The sequence below is a fragment of the Ursus maritimus genome, unplaced genomic scaffold (genome assembly GCF_017311325.1).
Source record: "Ursus maritimus isolate PB19 unplaced genomic scaffold, ASM1731132v1 scaffold_15, whole genome shotgun sequence".
Lineage (NCBI taxonomy): Eukaryota > Metazoa > Chordata > Mammalia > Carnivora > Ursidae > Ursus > Ursus maritimus.
In genome coordinates this window covers 55,461,116-55,474,440 of record NW_024423897.1, presented here as the reverse complement: position 1 = coordinate 55,474,440, position 13,325 = coordinate 55,461,116, and the positions used below count along the sequence as shown (strand labels likewise).

The window sequence follows — 13,325 nt, the reverse complement described above, 5'->3', positions numbered from 1 at the left end:
GGGGGGGCCTGAATGGTGAAGCCACACCCACTTCTCCCTCTAACCTCCGCGGGGCCCTGGGACGGGGGTCGGGGGGTGGGGGTGGCACAAACATGGCTAATAACTTACTTATCAATCTTCCTGGCATCTCTTGTTTTCAACCACTCCGGGAAGGCGGACCAGTCCGCAGAAGGGTGCCACGGCTCCCGCCCTACGAAGAAGTCCGGGACGATGGTCCTGTCAAATAGGGACAGTCATTGCTCTTCTTTTTGGAGCTGCTGGTCTTTGCTTACAGTCATTAAGAAGCTCGCTACGTTAGTGACTCTGATTCACAGGGGAAGAAAAGTGGGGACCACGAAGGCCAAGTTTGATCGCATCAAAGAGGCCAGCTGGCCCCAGGCCAGACCACTTCGGATTTCACAACCGTAGGTGTGCGGCCTCTGGCAGCCTGCTTAGAGCCCAGCCCATCTGAAATGACGAGGCAATCCGGTAGGGCACAGTCCCCACCAGATTTATGGCACAGGATGGCGCCCAGGGCCCCCCTCCCCCACCCCAGAGGAGCCGCGTTGCTCAGGCAGCCTTTTGCAGCAGCCCCAGGTCAGAGGGTACACCTGGGTCGCATGTCCAGTCACGATGACCAAGCAATTTTCCCCAGCCTCCGCCCAGGATGCTGACAGGGCACAACCTCCTGCCCGGAGAGAAAGGTCTCTTGCAGGTTCTAAAACAGGCGGCAGAGAGAAAACAAGCCAGTTTCCGAGTCCGTGTCCATCCTCCATGCTAATCAACCCCCGGGCCGGGTCCACATGGCACTGGCCGGAGACTCGCTTCCTAAAATAAAGGCCATCGCCAAGGATGGAGAAACCCGGCTCTTCCTGCCAGGCTGGAAGGAACCCTGAAATCTGGGCCAGAAGAATCCAAGTTCAAGTCCCAGTACAGCCCCGTCTGCCCCGTGACTTTAACAAGTCACTTTTAGCCTCATTTTCTTGGTCTGATGACCAGACAGCACCGCCTGACCTCAGAGGATTATTTTGAAGGCAAAGGGGGTTGGATAAGTGGGAGAGAGCTTTGTAAATCACGGGCGCCTTTGCTCATGTTTTCTGTCCCGTCTCCAACTAAAGGACCCACCGTAAGACAGTGGAAGCCACAGTCCCGCGCACCTGCCGGCTGCATGGCGAGAGGACAAGCTCCATCCTCCTGCCTCAGGGCAGTCCTAGCCTTGCGGGGGTGTTGGGAGGATGAAGGACACTTCTCCCTGTAACGCCCTCCGCATGGGGTCTGGCCGAGCCACAGGGCAACTGGGGTTGGCTACTGTGTTTCTTACTGGGTTTGCCCCTACTAAGTTACGTGGCCTCCCATTCCAGACAAAATCTGGGGGCACGCAAAAGTGAAAGCTCAAGTGCAAATCCTCTTTTCAGTCTGCACTAACGTTGAGTCACATGACCGACAGTGGGCGTGCTACCTTCAAATCAATTTCTCTTGTAGGAAAACGAGGTAGGTGCACGCTTTGATTTGCAGCTTTTTGAGAAAACAAAGGAAATTGGGTGCACCACACTCGGGGCTGGCGAGTCGCAGGCTGTCTGGAAGCTGGAGGGAAGGAATGGCTCCTCCTCTCCTCCGTGTTTTCTGACATTCTGCCACGACCTGGCGTGGCGGGAAGCAGACAGGTGTGTTCTCGACACTCGATCTGACAAAGGCCTAACCTTCCGGCGATCAGTGAGGTCTCACTGCGCCGTCCTGGAACCCCCAGGAACTTGGACAGGACCGTGATCGCTTGTGTTTAGCATGTGTTTAACCCAGGCTAACCACGGGCGCCCTGCTTGTGAAACCTGACCCGGGATGAGATGTGCCGAGGGCCAAGGAGCAGATCCATTTCACAGCTGGCGAGGTCTGCCCCAGGCGTCCTGTACCTGTGTCCAGGCAGGCCCCACATCGGGAAATAACTCTCTCGGATGAGTCCACAGGCCCAGGCACTGCGAGGAGGAGCCGAAGCCCCAGGGGTGGGCTGGGAGCAGTGGCTGCCTCTGGAGGCCAGGTGGTGGTTAGACTCACGTGACATTCATTCCCCATTTACCTGCACCCTGTGAGATGAGGAAGTAGGTCACCTAACTTAGAATGCAGGTGGGGCTTTTTGGGTTTGGTTTTGTTTTCCCTCAAGGGAACAAAATAGATCACAGAAATCTCCATGAATTTAAGGAAAGTAACAGAACTTCATACGTACGTGTATCCATTTCCTGCGATCATGTCAGCCATGTATCTGGTATTGGGCAACTGCCAGCCAAATATATCCTGAATGACGATCACAGCCTTGCCTGTGTCGAAGGGGGGCTTGGTGACATAAGCCTTGATGTGCTCGACTTGAACTTCGCGCCCCATCCCTCCATACTCTATCCTGTGGCCAATGTCACACGGACAAGGATAAGCCTCGTTAGCCATTGCAGAGATGCAAGTTGGGCTACAGAGAGAGAAACAGGCATTATATTCTGAATGGTGCAAATCCAAAGATTATAAACAGTAAGCAAACTAAAATCAAGAGTATAGAAAAGGATTCATTTTAACTACACTCATCACGTATTCATGGAGGAAAAAGCTGGTAACTTGTGATTCTGGGTGGGGCTAATAGGAATCCATTCCCATTACAAACACTAGACATACCAGAGTGAAAGTAATCAACAGATAAAAATTAAAACGGTGGCACTCCTAGAAACAAGGGAACAATCCCCAGCCAGGATTGGAAAGGAGACTTGAAGCCAGGGTCAGGGTGGCATGAGCAGATATGGAGGGAGCCCGGCGATGCTGGGGACCAGGCTAGACCCAAAAACAAGCCCTAAAACCCCCCATGAGATGGGGATTTGTGACTGAGACCCCATGCAGTGTCAGAGCCCCCAAAGGTTTATATTTAATGGGGAAAATAAAAACAAAAAACAACAACAAAAGAAAAAAAAAGAAAACTCCACCAACAAGGACTAGGACCATGGTTAGAAAGCCAAGGGAGGGGAAAAAAGAAACCAATCCCCCAAAATGTCCCCTCTCCTTTCAAAGTAGGAATACCTAGACTGTGAAATTAACAGAACAACTGACCCTGGGCACTGAAGTTGCTGGGCACCTGGAAGAAGCAAAAGCAAATCTACTTAGAACAAAGACTTTCACACTCCAGGACAAAAGACGCTACTCCCTGAAGAGGGCCGGTAAAGGGGAAAGCCCAGGGTAGCTGGCGTCTGGAGAGAAGGTGCAGGGAAGGTCAACTGTTTTTGCTGGCAGATGGCACGTGGGGGGTATCAGGCAAAGAGGAGTCCATGAGGATGAGGGATTTTGCCCGAGCAACTGGAAAAGGAGAAAGGGTCTTTAAATGAGAAGGGGGAGACTCGGGAAGAGCAGGTTGGAGGAAATCGGGTCTTCGATGTGGGGTGGTAAGCCTGAAACGTCCGTCAGACGAGCTGAGTGGACAGGTCATCACAAGAAGTTCAGGGCAGGGGTCCAAGCTGAAACTACAAACTTGAGAAGAGTCAGCAATATACAGTTGAGCCTCTTTTTTTTTTTTTTTTTTTTTTTGCAGATTCCATACACATGAATTTGCCTAGTTGGAAAATTTACTTGCAACTCCAAAATCAATATTTGCAGTGCTTTCGCCATCCACAGACTTCCGTAGAGCAGTGACAGATCCGAGTCACTGACACGCACGGTCCCAGCCGAGGTCGAACAAGGTAACGCTCTGCCTTCTCAGTCAGCTCCCACTGCAAACAAGTATCCTGTTCGCTTTCTGTTGAGTCTGGCATCTTCTGCATTTCTGTGCTTTTGGCTGGCGATGTCGTTGTTTACGAACAGACCCCATGCATAGTGCTGAAGAGCTGTCTAGTGACCCTAAGGGCACAAAGATGCGCCTCCAAAATAATACGTACAGTACACAAGCCTAGTTCAGGTGTGCGCTACAGCCGCTGATGGCAGGTGCAATGTCAGTGAATCAACTCTGTATTAGATACGGTGTCTCTACACAGAAACACACGTAAAACGGGGTGATGCATTGACCAGTTGACGGAAACGTGACCAGAGGCTCGGAGCAGTGGCTCGGGGTTTGCTAGTCCGCTGTCCACATGACTTTATAGACCACGACGATGGTTGGCCCTTGAACTACGTGGGTTTTAACTGCAGGGCTCCCCTTACACATGGATTTGTTTTCCATAAATACAGTCCAGGACTGTGAATGTATTTTCTCTTTTTTCTAACTTTCTTAACATTTTCTTTTCTCTAGCTTTCTTCATTGTAAGAATACACGCAAAATACGTGTCAATCATTGGTTTATGTTACTGGCAAGGCTTCCGGTCGACGGAGGCTGTTTGGAGTTACGTTTCTGAGGAGTCAAAAGTTATATGCAGATTTCTGACTGCACAGAGCTCAGCGCCCCTAACCCCCGTGTTGTTCAAGGGTCAACTATGCTGTAAGTAATGAGAATCAGCTGTACATTGTATTTAAAACCTTGAGAGTGAATGACATCATGAAGGGAATGACAGTAGATAAAGAAGAGAAGGATCTAGCAGATCGAGCCCTGGGGTCTTCACCATAAAAGGCTTCAGGGAGTAAGAAGGAACAAGACAGTGAGTCTGAGAAGAAACAGCGAGTGAGAGGGGAGGAACCCCCAGTCATGGGCCTGGAGCCATGTGAAGACGGGGTTTCAAGGAGGCAGAGTGTAGACCGAGACATTCTGCAAGAAGCTCAGGGTGACTTCCACAAGAACAGGTCTGGAGCACCGGGGTGGCAAGACAGCAGCGAGCTGGAGAGAATGACAGGATGAACACAGAAGCCGTTCAAGGCTTTAGCCAGAAACAGGAGCAAAGAAAGTGAGCAGAAGATAGAGGGAAGATAGGGCAACAAGTGTTTTTATTTATTTATTTTTTAAGATTTATGTATTTATTCCAAAGAGAGAGAGTGAGAGAGAGAGAGAGAGAGAACAAGTGGGAAGGGGAGGGGCAGAGGGAGAGTGAGAAGCAGGCTCCCCGCTGAGCAGGGAGCCCAATGCGGGACTTGATCCCAGGACCCCAGGACCATGACCTGAGCCCAAGGCAGACGCTTCACCGACTGAGCCACCCAGGCGCCCCTCTTTTTATTTTTTAATGGAAGAAATTTCAGCACATTTATATGTGGATGAGAGTGGTACCTCACGGAGGAAAACAAAGCAAAACCAAACCAAACCAAACCGAAGATGCGAGGGGCACAGGATCAGCACGGGGAGATGACCTTCCCTGGAAGCGCAGACGGGTCCTCCACGGTCCCGGGAGGGAAGAGAAGGCTGGGCGATGTCGGGGCAGGGGGCTGTGGATACTCCCTACTCGCATCTGCTCAGAGAACTGAGAGCAGAGTCAACAGTGAGAGTGAGAGCAGCGGGGAGGTCGGAAGGAACAGAAGTGGGAAAATGAAGGACCAGGGAAATGTACACGGTCCCAGAGGCTGTGTCCCTCCAGCCACGTCCAGCGGCAGGACGGTGGTTTGAAGCAGGCAGAGAGATCGAGCAGAACAGAACCGGGCTCCGGAGGTCATTATGGGGGCAGGAGGGCACAGTGGATCCGTGGCGGGAGGACAGACTGGCCAAGAAGGGGATAAGATGCGACACTGAGCAACCCAGGGGAGCAAACAGATCACAGTGGATCCCCACCTACCGTGTCGCAGCCCTGCCAGATGGTGAGAAACCTGAGGAGGAAAGCAAAAGGAATCTGTTAGAAGAAAATAGAGAATACCGTTTTCTTGAGTCTTAGCATAAAGCAGCATTTCTTTCATTAGGCCCAGAAAACATAAGCTACAAAGAAAAAGATTAATAAATTTCATTAAGTACGTATGAGTCTGCTTGAGCTTCCGTGACAAAATAGCACAGGCTGGGCTATGTATTTCTCATAGTTCTGGAGGCAAGAACTCCCAGAACCTATGAACGTGCCCTTATTTGGAAATAGCATCTTTGCAGAGGTAATCAAGTTAAGATGAGGTACCGGGGTGGCTCAGTCAGTGCAGCGTCTGACTCTCCATTTCGGCTCAGGTCATGATCTCGAGGTTGTGAGATCCAGCCCCGCATTGGGCTCCTCACTCAGCAGGCAGTCTGCTCGAGATTCTCTCCCTCTCCTTCTGCCCCTCCCCTCTCAAATAAGTACATAAATCTGTTTAAAAAAACGTTAAGATGAGGATTAGGGTGGCCACTAACCCGATAACTAGTATCCCTTATAAGAAGAGGGAAATTTAGATACAGAGACACACGGGGACGAAGGCCACCTGAAGACATAGGCAGACAATGGAGTGAGGCACCTACAAGCCCAGGAACACCAGGGACTGCTAGCAACCATCAGAAACTAGGAGAGAAGCAAGCAAGGAGTCCCCTCTGTAGGTTTCAGAGAAAGCAGGGCCCTGCTGACACCCTCATTTTGGACTTCTGGCCCCCAGAACTGTGAGAATACATTTCTGTTGTCATAAGTCACCCAGCTGGGTGACAGACAACATGTATACTTACCAATATGATAAATCTTAGAAACATAACGCTGTATAAAAGACAATGGCCTTTTTGATGCTAAGTAAACACTAAAAAGAAAAATCGTCCTGACTTTTCCAATAAATACACTGTTGTAAAAGTGTAATGCGTAAACACACCACCCTTAGATAGTGGTTACTGGCGAGGGAGAGAGGGTGGAGACAGCTGGCTTTAATTGCATTTGTTACATTTTATTTCCTAAGAAAGTTTTGATTAAGGACAAAATGTTCCCATGTTTTAAGCCTGGGTCACGTGTATATGGGTGGCTGTTATATTATGTCCTGTGCCTTTCAGAATATTTTAGGAAGAAAATAACTAAATTTTAAAGAAACACAAATTAAGAGCTAGTCATTTGCTCAAAGAAAATTTTTAACTATCCCTCACGGTTTTGTTTTCACAAGCTCAGTTATAAAACTATTGTTAGTAAGAGAAGTCACAATAATCCAGTACCAACGGCAGCAAATTTTATGTCCAATGCACTATTTGTGGACAGCCGATTCCTTAGGCTGATTTCTTTCTCTTTTTTGAAAATTTAAATTCTATTTAGTTGACATACGGTTCATCATTTACATATAACACCCAGTGCTCATTACAAGTGCCCTCCTTAATGTCCATCACCTATCTATCCCAACCCCTGCCCACCTCCCTCCAGCAATCCTCAGTTTGTTTTCCAGTTAAGAGTCTCTCATGATTTGCTTCCCTCTCTCTCTCTTTTCCCCCTTCCAAATATTCATGTTTTGTTTCTTAAATTCCACATATGAGTAAAATCGTATGGTATTTGTCTTTCTCTGATTGACTTATTTCACTTAGCATAGTACACTCTAGCTCCCTCTGCGTCATGGCAAATGGCAAGATGTCTTTCTTTTTGATGGCTGAGTAGTAGTCCATTGTGTGTGCGTGTGTGTGTGTGTGTGTGTGTAGACATAAATAGACATTTTTCCAAAGAAAACATCCAGATGGCCAACAGACACATGAAAAGATGCTCAACATCACTCATCATCGGGGAAATGCAAATCAAAACCACAATGAACTGTTTCCATAGTTTGGCTATTGTTGATAATGCTGCCATAACCATCGGGGTGTATGTATCCTTTCAGTGTGTATTTTAGAATCCTTTGAGTAAGTACCTAGTAGTGCAATTGCTGGATCATAGGGTAGCTCTATTTTTAACTTTTTGAGGAACTGCCATACTGTTTTCCAGAGTGGCTGCACCAGTTTGCATTCCCACCAACAGTGCACGAGGGTTCCCCTTTCTCTGCATCCTCGCCAACACCTGTTGTCTCCTGTGTTGTTAATTTTAGCCATCTGACAGGTGTGAGGTGATATCTCATTGTGGTTTTGATTTGTATTTCCTGATGATAAGTGATGTTGAGCGTCTTTTCATGGGTCTGTTGGCCATCTGGATGTCTTCTTTGGAAAAGTGTCTATTTATGTCTTCTGCCCATTTCTTAAGTGGATTATTTGTTTTTAGGGTGTTGGGTTTAATAAGTTCTTTATAGATTTTGGATACTAACCCTTTATTGCATATGTCATTTACAAATATCTTCTCCCATTCCGTAGGCTGCCTTTTAGTTTTGTTGACTGTTTCCTTTGCTGTGCGGAAGCTTTTTATCTTGATGAAGTGCCAATAGTTCATTTTTGCCCTTGCTTCCTTTCCCCCATTGACGTGTCTAGTAAGAAACTGCTACAGTCAAGGTCAAAGAGGTTGCTGTCTGTGTTCTCCTCTAGAATTCTGATGGTTTCCTATCTCACATTTAGGTCTTTCATCCATTTTGAATTTATTTTTGTGTGTGGTGTAAGAAAATGGCCCAGTTTCATTCTTCTGCATGTTGCTGTCCAGTTTTCCCAACACCATTTGTTAAAGAGACTGTCTTTTTTCCATTGGATATTCTTTCCTGCTTTGCCAAAGGTTAGTTGACCATATAGTTGTGGATCCATTTCTGGGTTCTTTATTCTGTGCTGTTGACCTATGTGTCTGTTTTGGTGCCAGTACATACTGTCTTGATGATCACAGCTTTGCAATAGAGCTTGAAGTCCAGAATCATGATGCCCCTAGTTTTGCTTTTCTTTTTCAGAATTGCTTTGGCTATTTGCGACTTTTGTGGTTCCATACAAATTTTAGGACTGTTTCTTCTAGCTCTATAAAAAATGCTGGTGGTACCTTGATAAGGATTGCATTAAGTATGTAGATTGCTTTAGGTAATATAGACATTTTAATAATGTTTGTTCTTCCAATCCAAGATCATGGGATGTTTTCCCATTTCTTTAAGTCCTCTTCAATTTCTTTCATAAGTATTTCATAGTTTTCAGAGTACAGATCTTTTACGTCTTTGGTTAGGTTTATTCCTAGGTATCTTATGGGTTTTGGTGCAATTATGAATGGGATCGATTCCTTGATTTCGGTTTCTGTTGCATCATGATTGATGTGTAGGAAGGTAACACTTCTGTTCGTGATTTTATATCCTGCGATGTTGCTGAATTCATGTATCAGTTCTAGCAACACTCTGGTAGACTATTTCAGGTTTTCTACATAGAGTATCATGTCATCTACAGATAATGAAAGTTTGACTTCTTCCTTGCCGATGTGGGTGTCCTTAGGCTGATTTCTTCCCTGAGTTATCCTATGGGGCCTCAGAACCACAAAATATCCTGGCCATTCCAAAGCACCCTTGAATCTGAATCTTATTACTTTATTTTCAGTTGATACCCGCTTTCCAGAAGGAATGTTTATGGCCAGGAGAGCCGCCATCTGGACTGATCTGCACAAAGGGGCAGTGCCCAGAAGAGCCTGGTGTGGAAGGCTGGACTCCAGCCAGACCCATCCGTGGCACAGCATTGCAGTGTGTTTTCTAGGCCAAGGCCACAGGGCGGGCAGACATTTTCCAAGGACTACACACCCCTGAGGCTCCCAGGGAAAGAGCCTCGTGGAACACAGCAGAGCCGCTCTACTGACTGGAGGAAACACACAATTTCTGTAAATCCCTTCTGGGATTTTGGCTTTGCCCCACCCCATGACACATTTGTTAAAGGAGAATTTTCAGAGAAAAGTAAATCCATGACTCTCATAAGATTTTTTTTAAATGAACACATAAAGGATTTTATTTCACTCCTATAACAGGGAATGAGGTGGCTGTGATCTGGTTTGAAGGAAGAAGGAAAGAGCACAAATGTATACGCCATAAAGGCACGTTGAGATTGCAAAAGGAGAGAAAACGGATTTTTCCTCAGGTAGGAGGAACCCAACTGATTCTCCACCAGAGGGGACAGAATTTACTAACTTACTGGTTATCAGCGGCTTACAAAGAGTTTCAGTGGCACCAAGGCAATGACCAGGGCCAGAGTCAGATGACCCAGAAGGGTGTGCCACCGATGACAGAGGCTGTCCCAAAAAAACACGAAGTTTCTCCTGCATGACATTCACTGTGAGGTCGCTCACAGTGAGCAAAAGGTTTCCTCCTACATGGGGATGGGACTGTGGGTCTGACGTGTACGGTGGGGGCTTCATAAAATGTGTCAAGAAGGGCTTTTCTGGGGCTGGCTTGGTCGGTAGAGCATGCAACTCTTGATCTCCGAGTTGTGAGTTTGAGCCCCATGTTGGGTGGAGAAATTACTTAAAATCTTAAAAAAAACAATAGAAGAAGAAGGGCTCTTCTGTTTCCTGGCAGGTGGCTTGGCAACACTCACAGGCCACCTCGAGATCAGATCTGTGGTCTCCACTAGTGAAGCCTCTGGAAGTCAGAACCCTCCTCAGGGCACCAAGGAGAATGAAGACAGGCCCCTGCAGAGGAGACCCTGACTGGAACGTTCTTTGACGAGGCCACACTGGCTAGCAGGGCTAACGCTCGTGATCCGCCCATGACCTTCGTGCAAGATGCCACAGAAGTGTGAGTGACCTCAAGGCCCGCTTTCCCAAAGTGACTCACAGTCCCTTAACCACCTCTCTCCTTCACCAAGCTCCTCGGAACTCTTCTCAAACAGACTCTGGAGTTTCCAATGGCCTCTCTGCCGTGTCTAGTTCCGGTAAGAATTCTGCTAAGTCAGTTTCACAGAATCCCTGACTCTCCAAATCTAATCTGGTTCCTCATCCTCCACTACCCCCTGGGTGAGATCTGATCACACTGGCTTGTCTTCTGCAAGAACCCCGTTAGGTCGGTTTTCCAGAACTCCCATCCCCTGTGATGTTTCCTCTTAGCCGTTTTCCATCCACGGACCCCCACTCCACTCCTTGGCTCTAAATTCCCACTTTTCTTTGTTATTTGCGGAGTTGATCCCAATCTCTCTCCCCCACTGTAAAACCCCACTTCAGTGGTCCTTACACGTATCCCTATGGTCCTGAATAAGGTCTGCCTTCCGTTCTTTAACAAATGCCTTGACTGAATGATTTATTCTTCAACACCCTGCCGCACTGCTTCACACACTGAGTGCCTCCCCAATATCACAAGTCAAGACCCATGGGGATCACTGGTGCCTGTCTGATCAGCCAATTCCAAGGGGCTGACCTGTCCTGCCCCCTCTCCTAACCTGAGCCTTCCCGAGGCATTCCTTTGCCCCATATAGATCTGTGCTTCTTGACGTCTCACCTGAACCAGTTATAACATCTGCCTGGTTCCCTCTTTCATGAGTAAAATAGAATCTTTAACACGTGCCATTTAAAAAAATATTTTTTAAGGTAATCTCTACACCCAACACGGGGCTCAAACTCACAACCCCGAGATCAAGAGTCGCATGGTCTACCTGACAGAGCCAGCCAGGTGCCCCAACACATGGCTCATTTTTATGTCTGTATGACAGTCATGATTTTACCTTTCGCTGAAAATTATCTTTTAACAATGCAATTGAACAACATTCCCTTTTTCTCACTGGAAGTCAGAAAGGCAAGAAATGGGTGGCAAAGCGTGGTCCAGCAAGTCTGGTTTTTCTGCTCTCATACCCTCAAGGATTTAAGTAACTCGGAAGTCAGACTTCCCAATGCAATGATGTTCTCCTACAGAAACAGAGAAAACAGATTTCGACGAGCAAACGGAATTGGCATCCATGGGACTGTAACCGGCAAAGAAGACAAGGAATAAATGGCTAGAAGCTTCAGAGATCTGGAAACCATCAGCAAGCAAAACAAAGGCTGAAAGGTAACAGGAAGGTGGTGACTAACAGGGAAGGCTCGGCGTTTCCCCTTCCTGGGTAAACACCGCAGAAACTTGCCTGGCCGCTGATTTTCCATCTGTCTTGCAGCTGGGAAGGCTCAGGCACAGCCCTACTTATCCGTCTACCTGTCGATGACCCTACGAACGCCAACAACTCCAGATATTTATTTGTCAGCAATCACACTTGCGTCTTCCACAGGGTACAGGTCTAGGCTGCATTCATTAGAAAGGTAGATCTGATGAGTACCCACTGGCCTGCAAGCATGCCGACCATATGGCTGCCTTTGGCCTTCAGAGGCCTGGAGAGCGTTTCCCCTGGCACCTGTGGGGCTCACACCTTGTTCTAAATGGGCTTTGAAAACGACAGGTTGTATTTCCCCTCGGCAAGTAGACCCAAATCGCCTCCAACTCACATGGCTGGGTGTGTGATCTGTGGGGTCTTTCTTGGCAACGCACACCAAGTACCCAGCACCAAGGATGTCGCCATGTCTCCTCTCTAGACCCAGGAGCCATCCTAAGGAAATACTGCCAACGTGGTTAATGTTTGAAGCCGAGTCCATCTTGTCAGTTCAGGTGAAAGAACAAACACAGGAGGTCATACTGACCCCAGGCACAGCCAGACCAGTCAAGGAACACGTGGGCCTAGGCTCAAGGGATAAGAATGCTCCTCAACTTTCTAACCTAAGGAACACAGATATGTCCCAGATTCCAAGCTTCCTCAGATGGAAAAGACCAACACGGCACCAAAGTGGTCAGCTGCTAATATGACCTCATGGGTCCCCAATCAACGGTGTCCACCTCCTAGGACAGCCCTTCCCAAATTTTGCCCTTAAAAGCCCTCATCTGCAAGCCAGCGAGGATTCTGGACTTTTGAGCAATTGTTGCCCGTTTTCTTGGGTGGCCCCACACCAGTAAATCAAGGATCTTTCTCCTCTGCAAAAGCTCGGTGTCAAGTTTTTATCAGCTTGCTGCCTGTCTGGTGGACAAACTCTCACTTGCTTCGGTTACATTTTGAGGCAAATATGCTCATTTTCCTACAGGTTTATACTGGTAAAAACTCCACGACCGAAACGTCCAACTCTAGGACAGCAATGACAAAGCGTACTCGATGGCATGAAAGAAAGGCCCCAGACAAATGGAAAAAATAAAGACGAGTTTCCGTACAGCATGAGTCCAACCACGTTTTTCAACCGTGTGCCTACACAGCACAGGAAAACGCACCAAAGGCCGCTGGCCAGGGCTGCTTTGCCGCAGTGACAACGTGCTGCAGCTTTGGCAGAAGTCAGGTTCTGAAAAAGGGCTTTGATCGGCTCCTGACCTGTGCACACGGTGAGCTGCTCTACCGCCTGCAAACACGCGCGCGAGGGAGCGCAGAGCTGGGCTGCGCGCGTTGCTGGGTCCCCGCGGCGCACGTACCTGTCCGCCGCCCGAAGCCTGCGTTCTCGCCGCGCCAAGGCGGCCCGCCGAGCTCGGGGACGCTCGGGGCGGGCGGAGAGGAGGTGCCTCCCGCGGGGACGGAAGTGGACGCGGTGACGGAGGGCGGCTGATCCCCGCGGGCCAGTGGCTGTCCCGGATTCCCAGTCTCCCGCGGGAAGGCCGGGCGGGAGGGAGGGGGTGGGGCAGGGGAGGGGAGGCCTGGAGGGCAAGGGGTGGGGGCGGGACGAGGAGGAGAGGGGGGGGGAGGAGGGGGAGGAGAGGGGGGG

General features: G+C 48.5%; 1 protein-coding gene across 3 annotated transcripts in view; it reads right to left on the bottom strand.

Moving 5' to 3' along the window:
* The window catches only part of CMBL (carboxymethylenebutenolidase homolog), a 23,314-nt gene extending 10,133 nt beyond the window's left edge, over positions 1–13,181 (bottom strand). Inside the window, exons 1-4 of one of the 3 annotated variants that reach the window (XM_040630554.1) lie at positions 13,039–13,173; positions 5,628–5,658; positions 2,198–2,431; positions 109–216 (exon numbers count right to left, since the gene is read on the bottom strand). In XM_040630554.1, coding sequence (XP_040486488.1) covers positions 109–216; positions 2,198–2,412 — 323 coding nt within the window. In that variant the 5' untranslated portion in view covers positions 2,413–2,431; positions 5,628–5,658; positions 13,039–13,173. Of the gene's footprint in view, positions 1–108; positions 217–2,197; positions 2,432–5,627; positions 5,659–12,940 lie in introns of all 3 variants that reach the window. The other 2 variants (XM_008689903.2, XM_040630555.1) reach the window with 2 other exon arrangements.
* Between the last annotated feature and the right edge of the window lie 144 nt (positions 13,182–13,325).